The following is a 19,058-nucleotide window of genomic DNA, read 5'->3' as shown; positions in this document are numbered from 1 at the left end:
ACTTGTTATGGATGTCAAGAGGAAACAAAAAGTTTAAGAGCATTGTAAAATTTAAGAGGAAAGATACTTTCTATGTTGGAGCTTGTGATCTCCATCAAACATTTGAAAAGGATTAGTCAAGTCAAATGCTCCAAAAAGTGATTGAAGAAGAGCAATAGGAAACATTAAAAATGGATTAATTTATCTAGATCCATGGTTTGGTCCCATCAATCGAGATTCATCAACTATATATATATCCTTTGGTTGTCCATATTCCTTAATTAATTATTCATCAACTATATAAGGAATATAGACAATCGAGACAAAGTGTTAAACTAATAAATCCCTTTGAGAATAATTAATCACTTGGGATCTGGTTTGCAAATAACTGAACCAAATAAATTTGTTTTAATCTTCATCATGCTAACACTTGAACTACTAGAGAAAATGGACAAACCTCCAATCTTGAGGGAGAAAGGCACATGCTTTCCAACTAATAAGCTTCATCTTTAATACAATGATGTTATATACAAATATAAAACGTGTGTACTTGTGCCATGGTACAACATGGACCAATATCTCTAAATCACATTCTAGAAGATCATTTTATAGTCTCTTGACATCATTTGATGACTCCCAATCACTTGCATCAATAGGTAACTGACAATCAATTGATTATTTGGAATATTTATTGGAGCAATCGAATCCCCTCATTAAATAACTTGAGCTTTGAATATGTAAGTGCCAAATAGTGTACATTGCACTTACCCCATGCTGAACAATCAAAACTTCCATTGAGAGTAACCTGTACACATTTAGAGGGAGAAAAATATTTAAAACTGCCAAAAAGCTACAGATCTTATTTGTATTCTTCATTTTAGGGTGAACCAAGGCTTTACCAAAATGCACAAGAAACAAAAAAGTTTTGTTAAAGAGACCTTACTTACCCTTGTGCTCATGTAGCAAAAGAATCATTCCGCCTTCACAAACCTTTCCACTTCACTTATATCCAACTCATGAGAATTTTTGTCCACTAAAAGGAACCTGGGCAATCACGCATTTTTCTTTGTTAGATAAAGGTTATCAAAAAGGTTTTATTGCAAATTTTATTTTAAAGCTATCATGGAGAACAATGTGAAGGTGGAGTCCATACATTGCATAGAAGGAATTGATGTGCCTTTCTAGAGAGATCTAGGGAAATTCTATCATCACTAACCTTTAACTATTGCAAAAACAATGTCATATGCATGCTCCAAAAGCAATTCATGTATGGAATTGGAATTCAAGTGCAACAATAAAGACATCAAATCTAAGAGTATAGATCTTCAACATACATCCATTCGGTGTGACTTGTCAAGTGAATCAAACAGCACGTGAGAATATATTCAAATAACATGTCATGTGATTAAAGTAAATTGTAGCAAAACCACATGTTTACATTTTCACACCTACAAAACATATTTCATCATCCATTTGAGACTTGTGTCCACATTTACAACGTAGTCTGTACAAGTTAGATCTCAATTTGGTAAAAGATGTTAAGGTCGAATAAGGAGTCAAAGTATCTAGAGGAATCATGCTAATAACGACTATACAAGTCTCATATGCTTCACAATCTTTGGCAATGACATGCTAGATTGTTACAAGACAATAGTAAGAGACAGAGACCTTGATTAGTTGCAAATAAACTTGTGTGCCATAAACTTGTTATATGTTTTAAGAAACCATGTCAAACGTACTCAAAACTCCTTAATTTTGATCTAGCCTCATAAAACAAGTAAAATTTTGTAGCTTACAATTTGAGGTTTTCAAAATACAAAGGTGGCTCATTGAGATGTGTATGAAATAGTCTCTGCCATTCTCCCTAAATTGAAAGGCAAAGCAGACCCAGTCTATGAGTTTGCTGCTGTCATAGACCCAATTTGTGAATTTGCTACAGTTACAGAGTCAGGTCCGTTTGTGACAGACCAACCATGTCTGGCCTAATAAATGCTTGCAGGCCCCTGGATCCTTGCTGAGGATTGTGGCTGCTGCCAGATGCCTGTTCAGTGCCGTAGAGGCCTTCTTCCTTGCTGTTGTTGACCTGCTTGCATGTCTCCTGCGACTGGATCTGGCCCCTAAGGGTGCCCTGTGGTCAAGGAGATGTCGGATGACCATGACAATTATGCACATGATGGATGGCCTATCTTCCAATTGGAGGTAAAGTCTACTTACTTGAAAGGTACATGATCAGATACTGCTCAACCATAGAGGCATTTCATGGGGTATCCATCCACCACCCTTCTCCTAACGCACACAATCTATCGACATGGGCAGCTCTAACGTGTTCTCCCTTGTTTCTACAATACTTACTCCCAGATTAAGCTCAGGGGTCCACGGTCTTGCAACATGCTTCTAAAAGATTGGAGGCATTCCCACATGAACAAAAAATGAAGGCATACCTAGGTACTTCAAACATTAAACATTGAGCTTGGCTGCATGGTCATTGTCTGCAATAACACTCTAGGATGACTCTCATGCATGGGTTGCATCAACCTTGGTTCTAGCATGGAAGCATTTCCATATACTGCATGATTGCAATCTGCAAAAGATGGCATCTCCCTTGCCGCGTGCCAAACAAGTTTAGAAACCAAATACTTAAGGTGCAGCAATAGTCATAGATGTTTCTATCTTACTAGAGGCTCTTGACCTAAAATGCAGTAGACTTGGAGGTTAAGTCTACCAAATCTTGATAGCATACTGGTTGACCCTGGAATATGCCAATATGGTCCACTAACCCCAAAAGGAGAGAAAACTTGATGCAGCACATCCACTGTAATAAGGTACAACTGATTGTGGATAGTAAGAGAATAAAGGATCCAATTGGGTATTAAGTCAAGCTTGAATGTGCATTAAGTCATGCTCGAATTTTTGAAGTTGATGCTCCAAGCTAAGTGTACTCTGCTCAAATAGAGAGGCATGTTAAGTTTGCCTCATGCTGCCCAAGGTATGTAATTGTTTATGTTGTCTGTTGGCTGCTATATTATTTTTGTAGGGTTGGTTACTCTGAGCCGTAACTCGGACTTTGGTTAACCAAACATTTAGGTGGAGGGCTGATTAAAACACCCTCATTACAAACTTATACAGTTGATAGGTTGCCTCATCCCTTAAGTAAATAAGTGGGTTGGCAAGTGGCAGGCTTCCATCACACTCTTTTGTTTACCTCAGTCAAAGAGACACCTGTACAAGATCCACATGAGTACTTTAACCAACTATTTTTCCAGACCCATCCATGATTTTTCCCGAAGGAAATACCAATCAAGTCCTACCTCAATGATCAGTGGAAACCATGCGAGATACTTAATTCCACAACCTCCATGTCAAGTTTCTTTTACTCACCATGAAGAACTCCAATGAAAGATTACAAATTACTGGTAAGACATAGCATTTGGCATAGTCCCCACCTATCTTGTTCTCTGATACTCCTGAAAAAGAAAAATAAAGCTAGTCAACTACCAAGCTCTCAACTATTGAGCACATATACTGCACATAGATTCCTTAATGGTGAAGACGGTAGGCACCACAGAAGAGACTTCCACGTGCTTGTGATGAATTTGTAGACCGAGCCTGCTATTTATGAGGTCAAAGCGGACAACAAGTGTGAGGAAGGCTGAATCGATGGGGGTTGGGTTTGCTCTTCGTTTGAGTGGCAGTAATAGCCACGAGGAACCTCTTGTGGTTAGGGACATTATGACGAAAAAGTTGTAGCCATCGCTTACACAAGAGCGGCAGCACAAGTCTTAGGCCTTCGCAAATTGCAGGCTGAGGATGATGAATGAGGGGTTTGTGTTGATGGCTCCAACCTGATTGCAGCAGGAAACACAGTTTAGCTTGCAGTCCTAGGGTGGCACTTTCAATTGGTTGTAGCTTCCCTCTGTACGCTCTAGCAGCTAACTTGGTCTTTCACAATGGTGATGGAGGGAGTGCTGATTGGAGAGTTCTATCCACTCACTTCATTCAAAGTGACAAGTCCAAGATTCGACCAGCAATCATTGGAAGTGCTGGTGCAATCACAAGGCTAGATGTGGGAAGATGGGTTCAAGACAGCTTTCTGTGACCATAGCTCGCAAGGCCATCATACTTTTAAGTTACAACAAGTGCTAAGTACTTCTAGGGGGTGCCAGATGCAGTGGAGTATCCAGTAATAGGTGATGCCTTACGCTTTTTGAAGGCAATAAAGGCTCTCGTATGGTAAACCAATGTAAGAAAGGGAAAAGTCCAGAGATGGAGAAGGGGGGGTGACCAGCAGTACTCAGGAGCTCGGCTTTTAAGAAACGACCGACCTGCATTCCTGATTTTTTGTCTTGTTTTGAGACCCATCTTTCTATTTAACCGGCGGGTACTTGAATCAAGAGAGTTTTCACACCCCTGACGTTAATGTCAAAGGCAAGCAGGCAGCTTGGGTCATTCTCAAAAACTAGGTATGTGATGACCTGCTAGTCTATAAACACACATACCAGTCTGTGAAAATGGCAGTTACAGACCAATCTGTGAAAATGGCAGTTACAGGCCGAATCTGTGGAAATGGCAGCTACCAATGAATTTGTCACGCAGCTACAAACCAGAGTTACAGGAGCCTTTAAGGCTATAAAAGGAGGCCTTTCCCCTCTCCGGTCCCAACAGCAGTCGGTACAGCAAGATTCCATCAACTCCAAACACTAGAGAAGCCTCTGCAGCATCCACAGCAACCCTAGCAGCTAGTACAGCAGTAGCAGAAAGATGGCGGACGAATGCAAGATGGTAGAAAGAAAGTTTATTAAAGTCTACATAAGACTGACGGGTCTATGAGATTGATAGAAAACCTGATACAACAAGCAGAAAGGGCGGAGATACTAAACGAGCATCATCACCCGTGCAGCATCATCACCCGTGCTGAATTCTAAGTCCTACGTAGTACATGGTCAGATCATGGCCTCATCATCATCACCATGGTATCTCTTCAAATCGCTCACATGAAAGATATACTTCATACGCCAATGGGCTGGCAATTTCCTCGGAATCATTCTTCTGGATAGGCTGAAATGGTATCATAAAACTTCAGTGCTAGCTTGGCATGCTTTGTACTTCCCCTCACTAACTTGATTATTCTTTTATCAATTTTCAGTAAGACCGAATCATCCTTATCATAATAAACTTCTTTTCCCTTCTTATTGGCTGCCTTGGACTGTTGAGCCCGGACCTTCTTGATATGATCTTTTACCTGCTCAATAACCTGTGACATATCCTCAGTGCTCAATAACCTGTGACATATCCTCAGCAACTGGTCAGTAGAAAAAATTCACTCCCCCAAGTGTGTTATGGAGTGGGCAAAGATAGGCCATACATGATTTCGAATAGGACTTTCTTGGTGGAAGTATGTACAGTGTTATTATAAGCAACGTCTAACATGGGTAAGAATTCTGGCCATCTTCTAGGTTGGTCATGGACGTAAGCTCGAAGTAAAATGATTATGGTTTGATTGGTATTTTCACTTCGACCATATCCTTCAAGACGGAAGGCTGTAGTAAACATGAGTTCAGTTCTGAAGTTTTCAAATAAGGCTGTCCAAAAGTTACTAATGAAACATCCATCATTATCGGAGACAATAGATCTTGGTGACCCATGTAACCTAAAGATTTCCCTAATGAATAGCCTTGCTATTTTAGGAGCAGAGAGCTCCTTTTTACAGGGAATATAATAGGCATGTTTACTCAGCCTATCTATAACAGTGGAAATCTGCTCAAACTGACCAACCTTGGGGAATCCTGACACAAAATCCATTGCAATGTGTTCCCACCTTTCAGAGGGAATAGGTAAAGGCTGCAATAGACAAGCAGTCTTACTTGTGTCAGTTTCAATGCGCTAACATATGTCACATTGTTGGACAAAGAATGAAACTTCCTTGGGAAGTTTAGGCCAATGGAAATACCTCTCAATATTATCAATGGTCCCTCTAATGCCTCTATGTCCAGAATATGGACTCACATGTAACTCACCCATGACTAGATGCCGAAATGTTTTGGATACACATATGGTATACCCCAACGATAGGTATCCATCCACGATAGAATAGGCCTCTAACTCTGTAGTCTCATTACACTGAATCTGTCCATAAATCTCAGCGAAGTCCTCATCAGTAGGATAAGCTTCCACCATTGCTCCTGGTGCTTTCTCCTTAATCACAAAAATGTGATTAACTTGGGGCCATCTACTCAAACCATAGGCTACTAAATTCTCCTTCCCTGGCTGATATTAAATATTTGGTTGCGCATAGGATTGAATATATTCAATCCATTTGATTCGTCTTGAAGAGACAATGGGCTGAAAAAATGTGTGCTTGATACTTTGATGGTCAGTCTTAATCTTAAAAGCAGAACCATATAGATAATGCTTCCATAACGTCAAAGCATGAACAACTACCAATAACTCCTCATATGTGATACATGTCAACTCGGCCCCTTGAAGCTTTCACTCTCATAAGCAATGGGATGCCCTCCTTGCATCAACATTGCTCCAATCGAGGTACCACTCGCATCTGTACCCACAACAAAGAACTCCTTGGCCATATCCAGGAGTGTTAACACTAGTGCAGTGACCAATGTTCTCTTAAGCTCGTCAACAACTACTTGCTGAACCTCTCTCCACGGATACAAGTAATGCTTCTTTAACTAATCTATTAGTGGTAGAGAAGCAAGGCATGCAAAATTCTTGATGAATATGTGGTAATAACTAACATTCCTAGGAAGGATCTCAACTCATGTATATTTTTGGGTATGGGCAATCCAATTATGACCTTGACCTTTTTAGGTTCAACCCAAATTCCCTTAGCAAACACAATGTGTTCCTCATACTATCTCTGTCTTGAATAACTCACTCTTCTTGGTATTTAGATCTTCAATAGGAGCTCCATCACCTTCGCAATGTGATCATGCTATTCCTCATCTGGCTGAAAACTAGAATGTCATAAAAGAAGACTATGACATATTTTCCCACGCAGGGCTGCAAAACCCTTATCATTAACATACTTAAAGTGGCTAAAGCATTAGTTAGGCTGAAGGGCATAATCAAAAACTCATAATGTCCAGTAAGAGTGTGACAAGCACTCTTATGTTCATCTCCAGTTTTCATCCAGAGTTGATGATAACCAGATTTTAAATCCAAATTACTAAAAACTTTAGCACCTTTAAGCACATCCAATAAATCATCCACTCTTGGAATCGAATATCAGTTCTTAATCATATAAGTTTATTCAAAGCTCGGTAATCTATACACATACGATATGATCCATCCTTCTTTTTAACCAATAATACAGGTGCTCCAAATGGAGAATTCCTTGGACGAATAAGGCTTTTTTGCAATAGATCCTCAATTTGTTTTTCTACCTTCTTTATTTCTATCCTATTCATCCTATAAGGGACTCTACATGGAGAAGAAGCTCTTGGCTCCAAGTCTATGACATGATCATCTTCTCTCTCCATAGGCGTAACCTCAAAGGAACTCATGTCTTATCTCATCTTCTTTTAAAATATGCAGATCCCCTAAGTCCCATATATATACAAGATTACAATCTATTGCTCTTTTTATCAATCTTTTGCCTTGGATAGGAGTAATGAATGGGATAATGTATACGTCTTGATCCCCTATTATATGTATGATTTCATAAAGATACAGTGAAAACGTGTCACTCATTAGGTCATAATTGCATCCATCACCTAGGAGTACCACTATTCTCTATCCATATACCTTTGTAAGACTAGAATAAGTCCAATCATACAAATTTAGAATTTTTGTTGTTCTAAAGATAAAAAATCTACACCATACACCTTAACCCATACACCTTCAAAAGGGCATGGGGCCCAAAGGTATTGGCTCAATGGATCGCATTCACTATTGGATCAATGGTCACAGTAGATTTCTGGGATGAGGAGGTAGAAGTCTCACCCTCTTGCTTGGGTGCCTTGGCTTTGCTTTGACTGAATCTTGGCAATTTAGCCAAGAGAATAGGACAATTATACAATACATGCCTTGGCTTATGTTTCTTACATCCAATACATTTTCCTCCTTAATCAGCCTCTTCCTTTCTTCATTTGTCATGGAAGCGCTGTTCGAGAGCTTTTACCTTCCCTTAATTATTCTCGAGCCAATTTGGTTTATAAAGATTGACATGTTGTTGGTCTTAGATGTTGACCCACCATCGTTATTGAAAGATATGCAAGGATTCGACTTCCTCGCAACTATTTCAGCCAGTTTGGTGAGGTCTCTAATCATATGGTCTGGCTGAATATTTCAACCTCATATCTCACTTTCGGGCTTAGGGTTGCTAAATATTTCTTTCTATCTTCCCTCTCTTCAAGTAACTTGGGCCCAAAACCGTCCCTAAAGAGACAATGATAGCGATCTGGATCTCGTACATGGGGAATCTGAACACAAAATGCTCCTCTGACTCAACCTCTTGCCAATCGCATAACATGCATAGGTAGCTCTCTTAGGTATCCTCTCAGCTCATCCACTCTCGATACAGAGTCAATGCGATGAGACTCGGAATTGTACGATGGAGATCCTCAATGAATGCTATAAGTGGATCCAAGTGTACTCTAGTGGAACAATAAAGCCCTCCACAGGGATGCGCAAGCAATGGTCTCTGTAGAAGCTGAGCTTCATTGGAATCACAATGAATGGGGACACCCTTTCATTAATGTCCCTAGAGATCACTCAAGCTTTATCTTCCCATTTAGACCTGCCCGTAGCCTATGACCCACGCACCTAACATTTAATACACTCTAATGCACCCTTCTCTTTCCTATTGCCCCTAGGACTTAGACACGTGTGTGCACATCTTTATTAATAATCATTGGTCAATGTTACAGAGTTTAGCGGTACCATTTACACCACTTGATCAATCATGAATACAAACATCCACTGCACCATCAAATTGGCACCCAATATAATAATGTTCTAATGACTATTAATTAGCTAAATAATCAGTTCTCTTGTCATGACACTTTGCAGCACAGTTCATCCCTCAGACAGGTACATCAGCCTCACAGGTCAAGACAGCAACCCTACATGCTATATAGCCTTCTGATGTCACCAGTAGACAAGCAAATAGACCAAACTATGAAAATGGTAGTTATAGACTAGTGTGTATTTGCCATACTTGTGTTTTGCCATGAGAACCTTTTCGTCGTGATCATCCTTTCTGGCATACAAATTCATTATTATCTTCAAGAGAAGCACGAGACCAAATATTATCAGCAGTCTCTAATTGCATTTGATGTTCACCCTTGGGACTTCGAATCACCATCCCAACCAGCTTCTCCAAGATACACAATTGATTGTTCAGCTTCATCATATTACACAGAGCAAGTTCTCATATAGCAGCTACAGGAATGAATGGCATCCCTACTTGCAGAGTTTCAACAGTTGCAAACTTATCAATGTGTGCTGATACTACGCTACCTCCAGATACCAGAGCCACTGATTACCACCAATTGACATGATGAGAGCATGCAGAAATACCTTGATAACTTATCCTTTCACCATGGCTCACCACTAGTTGATCTGATGAGAACATGCAGTAATACCTTGACTCCTTATCCTGACATCTTGCAATAGTACCTTCAACATCAGATGTGATTCACTTGATTCTGCGTCATTATTTCCTCTAAGGTCTTTAGAGGAGATGATCTGTCTTATTGCTTTCCTAAACGTTAGACTTATAGATGCTTCAATGACTGGATACTCTGGGAGTGTTATGCTCTTTCGATGACAGACTCCCTATGAGGCACAACCCTTCACATCAAGGGAGTCACCCGATGAAGGGATACAGGTATTCCAACCAGGAACATGTTTTATGAAGATAGCACTTGTACTCATACATTGTGTACCTTTTCATAAAGGGTTGCACCCTTCACAATGAGGACTCATACACAACTCTTTGGGACACACACCTCTTCAAATGTGGCTCTTCACTCTCTGTATAAGAGAGGCCTTGACACAATTTCTTCATAGAGCTCACTGTTTGGATGACACACGTTCTTCATCTATGCAATTTAGAATTTTTGTTCTATGTTATCATTACGATCTCCTTTCCGCTCCTTAGCTCACTCATGAAATTAGATTACTAGGATTTCTTACAGCCACTATGGAAGAAATAGGATAAGAAAGAAGCAACACGGTGCCTGAACTTACCCAATAACTTAGCAGGACAGGTCGAGATATGGGAGCACGAAAATCAGAAGAAATGTTTCAAGGATTTTGAGTACAAACGTGTTTCAGGCTTTCTAGAAATGTTTCATCTGGGAAAAGTCAGAAACAGCTAGAAACAATTGACAAAAACATGTTATTTTTATAAATAGCACGTATAGATATACATGCAAATATGTAGTCTATCATTTATAGTTTATAGTACATAGCTTATACAAGGACGTTGGACAATATGCACTATAGATGTAGCTCAGACAAATAAAGGGTTGCGTATATCCAAAATGTGTTTCTTGTTGACTATGGCCAGATAGAGCAGAGACATTCGATCCAGTATCTGCAATTCAGTCTACCATATCCAAGGCTCCAGTACAACAGGAGCAGGGGTGTGCTGACCTGCCCTCTGTTCCAGTTTCAGCAGAAGTGGCTGTCACGGCTATGGCTAACTCCCTAGCCACAGACCAGCCTCAGGGGCTGTCAAACCCATAGCCAACGTCAAGTGAAGGAAGCAGCACACATGGAATCAGAACAGCACACAGCACCCCATGGCCCAGATCTACCACATAGGCAGCCATACCAGTTGCCACATCAGCAAAGATGTCTACAGCAGCAATACCAACAGCAGGCAGGTGAACAAAGGATAACATAGCACAGCAAGGAAGGCCACAGAAGCATCTACTGCAGTGTGCATTAACGTATAGACAGCCGTGATGACAGCAGGAAGGCTGCGCCTCCATCCAAACAGGTATGGAAGACTGTAGCGGCACATGGGCCCAGCAAGACTGCTGGGTGGGCCAGCCAATGGACCCACAGCACAGGCCAGGATAGAAGAGGGCCACCTAGCAGGTTGGTCACCTGCAAAAGGACCCAACAAGGGCTCCAATCAGCTACTATGTTGATCTTTTTTAGCCTTCTAGATCAAGATAGCCTTTCTTTTCAGACCACATTATGAAAACGATATTTTTGGTGCACACTGTGGGTATACGTGCCCAAACACGGGAAATTCTAAAACATTTTCATGGGGGCGAAAGCAGGGGAGGGAAGGCAGATTAATTAAGTGAATGCTGGTTAAAAGATTTGACTTAGGGAGTATGTATAAAACATGTGTACATGTTTGTAAGGTCTAGGTTAGCCCTTGATAGTAGACGTGATGTACAAAAAGTGCTTCGACACTTACAAGCTCAAATTAATCCTTCAAATAAGCTAGCACCTTGGACATCACACCCTCTCACTCCCCCCTTGAACGTCAATCAATGGCTAAATCAATCAATGAAAGAACAAGTCCCATACATCAACAAAAAAAGGAAATTCGAGAACATTTTCAGGAAGGGTGAAAATGGGCAGGTAGGGGGGGAGGTGGGTGCGGAGGTTGGGGGTGTCTGGTTAAGAGGTAGGTTAATTGAGTGATTGATTGCTCATAAAAGGATCTGACTTGGGGAGTACAGATAATATATAGATGCTGTGAGGTCCATCGTGTAGCTCAAGAGTATGCTCTCATCCTCACTCGCATCATAAGTACAAAAATCCCAATTGCTGGAATATCAATTGTCAAAAAGAATTAAAACATAAGGTTGGGTCCTTCTGTACACAAAGTGCTACCCTTAGAAGCACAAATTAGACCTTGAAACAAGCTACTGCCTTGGACTGTACCCTCTCATTCTCCTTAACTACACGATTCTCAATAAATGGCAAAAGAAATTAAGCCACTAGGTTGGACCATTGGTAAGAGACGTTCTCATTGTCCTCAAATACACGACTCTCAATAAATGGCAAAAGAGATTAAGCCACTAGGTTAGACCATTGGTAAGAGAGGTGATGTAGACAAGTGCCTCTACCCTAAATTAATATGTGAAACAAACTAGTCGTTTGGACTCTTGTAGATGAAATTTTTGTTCGAAATATCTGTAATATCTACCCGTGATACATCTGAAGGGAAACACATTCGCACTTTTGGGATGAAATGATAAACTACACGACTCTCAATAAATGGCAAAAGAGATTAAGCCACTAGGTTAGACCATTGGTAAGAGAGGTGATGTAGACAAGTGTCTCTACCCTAAATTAATATGTGAAACAAACTAGTCGTTTGGACTCTTGTAGATGAAATTTTTGTTCGAAATATCTGTAATATCTACCCGTGATACATCTGAAGGGAAACACATTCGCTCTTTTGGGATGAAATGATAAACTCTTCGTCTATCAAAATGGCCTACTCCTATAAGAGAGGGAGTAGGAGTTAAAGCTGGGTCTAATTCTGTAGATGAAATCTTCTCCAGCATGTATTTTTTCTCTCTCTAGGACACAATTCGGTCCAAGAATAAGTTTTTTGTGACTTCAAAAGTTGCATGTTATATTTTCATTCATAGCAATAATGTAAAGTCCGCAAAGATTGATAGTCGTGTGTGCCTGTGACAACTCCTTCAGAGCAAGTTAGAACAATTCCTGAGAGACCGTTGCAAATTTGAAAACGTGATAAATGTTGTGCAGCCTCATCTTTCTCTGTAGATCGTTGGAATTTCTCAATTCAGATCATTTAATCACTTATCTATGCAAATGCCGTGTTCAAACGGGAGGATGCAACTTGAACTAGCTAATCACTCCACAGCAGATTATTCAGAAGACCAAACCCCGTTCATCCGTGTAATCGCCCAAACCGAGGAAGAACTCTTATAGGGCAAGAGAGATTTTATGAAATACAAATCTTATAAAGAATCAATACCTTTCAAGGAGAACTTTTGCAAATTCATGGCATCCACCAGGCTTCGATGATTGCATGTTAATGGCAAAATTTGGGTTGTGGATGCTCTGTCTCATATGCACCCAGCCACTCGCATCTGTCTTCTCGTCATAAATTTGGGCCCTGCACATAATTTCCAACCATATACTCAGTACAATACAGTGGTAATGATTTGAATGAACACACCAAGACGCTGCTTCTTATCACAGTAGTGCTTGATGCGGAGGTAATAAGCTGGGAAGAGCCAAAGCTACAGACTCTTTCCCATGCTTGCACTAACCATATGCAAGCAGTCTTGCCTCTGAACGATATCGATGTAGCGAGAAAGCTATAAAGAGTGAGTAAAAAACTCAATACTCAATCCACGACGCAAAAGAGCGATATGGGGAAATGGTTCTTCTAGGCGATAGATGGAATAGCAGCTTCAAGAAGCAACCATAACAATACACGAAATCAACGTCAGATTTCACCTTGGTCAGGCTGAAATTCAACCGATGAATGGTTCTAAAATGCAGCCTAAAACCGTGAGCCTTGCCAAAGAATTCAGTAAAGCAACGGAAACACAGCCGGCTAGCAATATCTTTGGAAAACATTTCACGCTTATTATACCTGTACATGTGAGCGTCAATGCCAGATGGCGGCTCGTAGCTTGCACTCAGACTCGATTCTGGACTTTCTCCCTCCTCAAAATCTGCGAGGCACCCATCGCTCACCCAGCAATCTCCACACGCACCCAATCTCCAACCAGGTGCATCACCGTCCTGGACGAACACAAGAATCAAGTTGAAATCATACTGCATGCCTCTTGGAAGCGCCGTGCCAGACTCTTCATGAATTCATCACACATTAAATTATTGCATTCTCTTTGGTAGCCCTGACAAACATCACTACCTCATCAACCTTACCACAAGAAACCTCCGGAAGCTCTCGATCACTTCCGCTCCCCTCCGTTTCACGTCTTCTGGTTTGGACAAAATATTCACCCGCAGTTCTACACTGTCTTGAGGTTCCTCCAGGTCCTTGATTATACCCCCTATACCTTCGGTCGATCCTCGAAGTCTCATCCGAACCATCTCTATAGCTATTTTCACTGCCATGTATGCTCCTGCTCGATCAAATTCAGAGTCGTTAGGCACGCATCAATCCAATTCAACAGACAAAGCCAAAAACGAAGGACTAGATTTCACGAATTGCAATCAAAACAGATTTCAGAGACTGATTAAAATGAGAGAAGCAGACCATCATCTAGGAAATAATTTTCCTTCATCGCTCCATGTCCTGAAGTCTCTATCATTAAGTGAGTTTCCGCACCAACATCGTTCAGCTCGATCCCTTTGTTGATGACATTGCGATACCCAACTCGGTAAAGACAATGTTTTCCACCTCGCTCCGTGATAAATTTACTCAGGCCATCACTAGTTCGTGCATCAGTTACAATGACCGAACCGGGATGCTCATCCAAGACGATGCAGGACATGAGAGCGATTAGTCGATCTCCGTTAATCACGTTCCCAGCAGAATCCACCACTCCGCTGCGATCGACATCTGTGTCGAATACAACTCCTAGATCAGCCTTGCTTTCAATTACGGCGGCGCGTGTGACAGCCATTGCCTTCTTGTCTTCGGGATTTGGAGTGTGATTGGGAAACATCCCGTCCGGTTCCAGATTAAGACTTGCACTTGTATCAGCTCCAAGCTTCTCAAGAACATCCCATGCAAAGAAACCACCCGAGCCGTTGCCAGCATTTACCACCACCTGCATGCAAATTGCATAAATTTCATCAACCGCAAAGCAACAGCATACGATGTATTGCATTGTTTAGTCGACAATGAGTCGCAATCCGCTGAATTCATGCAGTATTGGAAGGTCTCAGCTGCGCATCGATTCTGGACACCTCCCCTATACACGAGTCGCCGACCAGTGCGATTTGCGTAGCAAAAACATGAAGACAGCGGTCGCCAACCTTGAAACCTTTCAGTGGATGCTCGTAGTCTGTCGGATGATTGACACCTTTCTTGATAATGCCGCGCAGGTGATCGGCATATACCGGCATGAAGTCGACCTTCTCGACAGTGACTCCCTCCGCGTTGAGGCACCGATCCGGGAATTTCACAGAATTGAGAGCAGCGACATTGCAGATGCTCTCGATGTCGGAAACGTTGAGGCCTCCTCTAGAAGTGAAGAATTTGAGGCCGTTTCTGGTGTAAGGAAGGTGGGAAGCAGTGAGCTGCATGGCAACGAAAGAGTGAGAACAAATCTTGCAATTGCGATAGGCGACAGGTGAAGCTAAACAGCAGTACCATGATGGATGCATCGTAGGCGAAGCCGGGCAGGATTGTGCTCATGAAGCAAGCGGGGGTGGTGGCGATTCCCATGTCGAAGACAGAGCAACCGACGCTCTGAAGACCAGAAGCGCAAGCTGCGAGCAGGGAAGGTCCGGTGACGCGAGGATCTCTGCCAAGAGAGACGCTCACTTTCGATGCTGGCTTGCATGCGGAGTGAGCAACCCATTCCGCGAATGCAGCTCCCAGGTAGAAGGCTGTGGCAGGGCTGAAATTCACCTCGCGACCTTTCTCGCCAGGCAATGCAATTCCACGAATGTCCGAGCCGTTTTGCAGGCGTCGGATCTTGCCCATCGCCTCCTCCCAGCTTGCTTCCATCGTCTGCGGCTGCTCCACCGAGCGGCCAGCAACATGGCGGGAAACTCTGTTGCAGCAGCGCGTACTCCTGCGCCGGGTGGTGGTGACAGACGAGCAGCTCCGGCTTCCAAAGGCGCAGCAACGACGACGGCGGCTGTGTGGGAGCTGGTTAGTAGTAGTAGTAGTTTCGTTGCGGGTGCTACTGCAGAAGTGATTGGAATCGTAGCTACTGCTGCAGCCGGGATTGATTGTGTCGCTCCTGCTGCTGCTGCTGCAGCTGCTGCATTGCGGTCGGGAAGCAAAGGTGGGAATCGGGAGAGGGGGAGACAAGAGGGAGATTTCTGCGGCGAGGAGGTCGGGGCGGCGGGATAAGGAGCGGGGGGCAAGGAAATCGGAGTGGAGGGGAAGGGCCATGGAGCAAAGAAGGAGGAAGGCGAGAGGAGAAGTAATGGCGATGGAGCGTGAGAAGAAAAATGGCGATGGAGCTTGAGAAGGAAATGGCGATGGAGCTTGAGCAGGAAAATGGCGATGGAGCTTGAGCAGGAAATGGCGATGGAGCTTGAGAAGGAAATGGCGATGGAGCTTGAGCAGGAAAATGGCGATGGAGCTTGAGAAGGAAATGGCGATGGAGCTTGAGCAGGAAAATGGCGATGGAGCTTGAGCAGGAAAATGGCGATGGAGCTTGAACGGAAAATGAAGAAGAAGAAGATGATGAAAATGAAGAAGACGAAGAAACAGAGCTTAAGATCGAAGAAGAAGAAGATGAAGCAGAACCACCACTCGTATTCAAATTCTCATTACCTCTTAATTAACCCTTCCCTCCCTTACCCCTTCCCTTAATTAATTACCCCCCCCCCCCTTAATCCTCCTCAGATATTCTTCTTAGATATTCTCCCCTCCCTGGCCCGCCGCTTAGATCGAGCACGTTCCCACGCCCATCATCCAAAACGCACACCCCTTTCTCCTCGCTAAAGTCTGTATTTTCCTCAATGTTAGTCGTATTTGTCCAACACCTGCATTTTAGCGAGTCCTGAATTGCTCCCATCATTCTACCTCTGCCTGACACACAGTACCCAAAACACGGATGGAGGCCATACATACATGGGAACACAACACCCCCCACAAGACCGGCGTGCAGCAGGCCTAATTTTTCACAAAACATCTCTCACACACAAGAATGCCCTCTTAGACCAGGTCTCAATGCCTATTTCCACACCCCCTAGGTACTCAGGTGCACGTACCCAGGGCACGTGGAAACAAGGCCTCAACCCTCCATCGATCCCACCTCCTTAATGCCAACCCAAAAAATCCGACAAACACTCACCACTGCCATTGCCACATGCCTCCCAAATGCCATCAACAGCCAAGAATAGCCACATGCCGACCTTCCTAGTTAGAATCCAATCGAATCACAACTCCCGGCCTACCAGTCAATCATCGGAATCTTCCTAGCTGCCTCCCGAGAAAGGCCTTCCCATGGCCCTCCCTTACCATGTGGAGATCAAATCTAAATTATTGAAATCCGAAAATGGTGGGCACTCTGAGCTTATTGATGTGTCCGAAACTTTAGAACTGGCCAATCACATCATGGTAAAAACCTTTCATAAATGATGCACCCATCACATTGTGGTACGACTTTGACAATCAGTAGAAGCCAAGAGTCAACCTTTACTGTAGCTAAAAGAGACTCGTGGCTTTGCCAGTCACCACTTCTACCTGAGGTAAAGGCCTCTACCTAGTTGATCCCACTATGTTTTGCACTCTCTTGAATGAAGTCACCACTTCTACTTGAGGTAAAGGCCTCTACCTAGTTGATCCCACTATGTTTTGCACTCCCTTGATCATTCAAGAGTCAAGCTCATTCATACATAAGCAATCTCACAAACTCATTGGTAGGTCAATTCCACATAAGCAATCTCTCAAACACCTCTTGTAGAGGCCAATCCTCAAGATCAAATTCTTCTTCCTGTCCTCCCCAAATTTTATTGATGAAATTGAAACGTATTTACTGAACTACAAAAACTTTGAAGATAAAAAAAGATACTCAAGGAATCTTTTAATTCAAGTAATAAGGTAGAAAATTTTAATTCCGCTCACCAATCCCCTGAATTATTAAGGTCTAAAAATACTTAAGCTTCTTATGGCTCTCCCACCTCCCATCACTCCCTCCCCCTAAGCCTTCCCTCCCACCTCCTTCATGCTCTCACCCTAAGTCTACTCTCACCTACCCATCTCCCTCACCTCACCTCTCTACCCCTCTTTCCCTCCCGTCGCCTCTACACCTCCCTTTAACCCCTACTTTGACTCTCCCTCCACCTCTCCCTTGCCTTCCCTCCTTGCTCCCCTTCACCACTTTTTCTTTTTCTCTCTTCTCCCTGATCACTCGCTCCCTACTACTCCTCGCCACTTTCTTTCTTCCTCCTTCCCTTGCAAAAGCTAAATCAAAAGTGACATCATATAAAGCCATCAAAATAAATTATCTACGTTCAGTCACACCCCCTCACTATGATGTCCTAGCCCCACTTCTCCTCTTCTCAATTCGCCTCTCTCCCATCTGGGAATCTCACTATACAAGGCCTAGGCCTCTTGGCAACCCCCCCACCTCTCGTGCACCCCTCCACCCCCCTGAGGCGAAGAAAGGCTAGTTATTAAAGAAAGAAGACAATTGATCATAACTTCTCATCGATATTGAATTCAGTGGTGAAGTGAAAAGGAAAATTGTTGAACTTTTTTCTCTTTCTAGCCGCGTCTTCAAAATTGAAGAAATATGTCGAATATATAGGATTGTAGACCAATAGCATCACAAATGGTCTTTCTAGTAAAAAATGAATAGCATACAAGGATCATGGTGTATTATCTCCTATGTTGTTATGCATGGATTATGCTAGAAGCTTTGAAGATTAATATATACTACATCCGGACTACAACATAGATCAAAATTGGGTGCTGCTGCAAAGGATAAGATGTGAACTTTTGCTCCCTACAAGATAGTCTAATTAGATTGGAAACAATGCGAATGCATAATGGCATTCCCTTTCATATGGGCATATACTTGTTTCCAAATCTCACATTTTGAAATGGAAATGCGTCATCTTCCTGGCCAATGTGCCTTTAAGGGAGAACAACCAGTGGACATACTATCCAATATGCCCATCAATATATGACAAGACTCAAACCACTGACTAGATAGACTCTTCGTCCTCATCAGCAAATCTGCAGGGTTATCATATGCATGAACCTTGACAAGCTTATGTGCTTGTCCTCAAGTACCTCCCTAATGAAATGGTACCTAACCTCAATGTGTTTGGTCTTTCCATCAAAAAAAGGGATTCCGTGCTAGCTAAATAGCACACATGGAATCACTATGCAGTGTCAATACACCTATATGAATCCCCAAATCTCCCACTAGCCAATCAAGCCATATAGCCTCCTTGCAACCCTCTGTGGTTGCAACATGGTCAGCCTCTATGGTAGACAAAGC

General features: G+C 42.6%; 1 protein-coding gene across 1 annotated transcript; it reads right to left on the bottom strand.

The window, feature by feature from the left end:
- Window positions 1–454: 454 nt before the first annotated feature.
- LOC147887138 (phosphoglucomutase, putative / glucose phosphomutase) lies at window positions 455–16,243 on the bottom strand. The gene is made up of 8 exons (XM_087394590.1): window positions 15,239–16,243; window positions 14,902–15,165; window positions 14,177–14,693; window positions 13,843–14,042; window positions 13,547–13,698; window positions 12,920–13,060; window positions 927–1,023; window positions 455–784 (listed from the first exon to the last, which is right to left on the bottom strand). The coding sequence occupies exons 1-7, from the start codon at window positions 15,989–15,991 to the stop codon at window positions 951–953; spliced, it is 2,100 nt and encodes a 699-aa protein (XP_087250716.1). The 5' UTR covers window positions 15,992–16,243; the 3' UTR covers window positions 455–784; window positions 927–950.
- Window positions 16,244–19,058: the final 2,815 nt, after the last annotated feature.

This window comes from Dipteris shenzhenensis, chromosome 23, assembly GCF_047967505.1.
Source record: "Dipteris shenzhenensis isolate YYH24624 ecotype China chromosome 23, Dip_SZ_1.0, whole genome shotgun sequence".
Taxonomy (NCBI): Eukaryota; Viridiplantae; Streptophyta; class Polypodiopsida; order Gleicheniales; family Dipteridaceae; genus Dipteris; species Dipteris shenzhenensis.
This window is presented reverse-complemented; position numbering and strand designations above follow the sequence as displayed.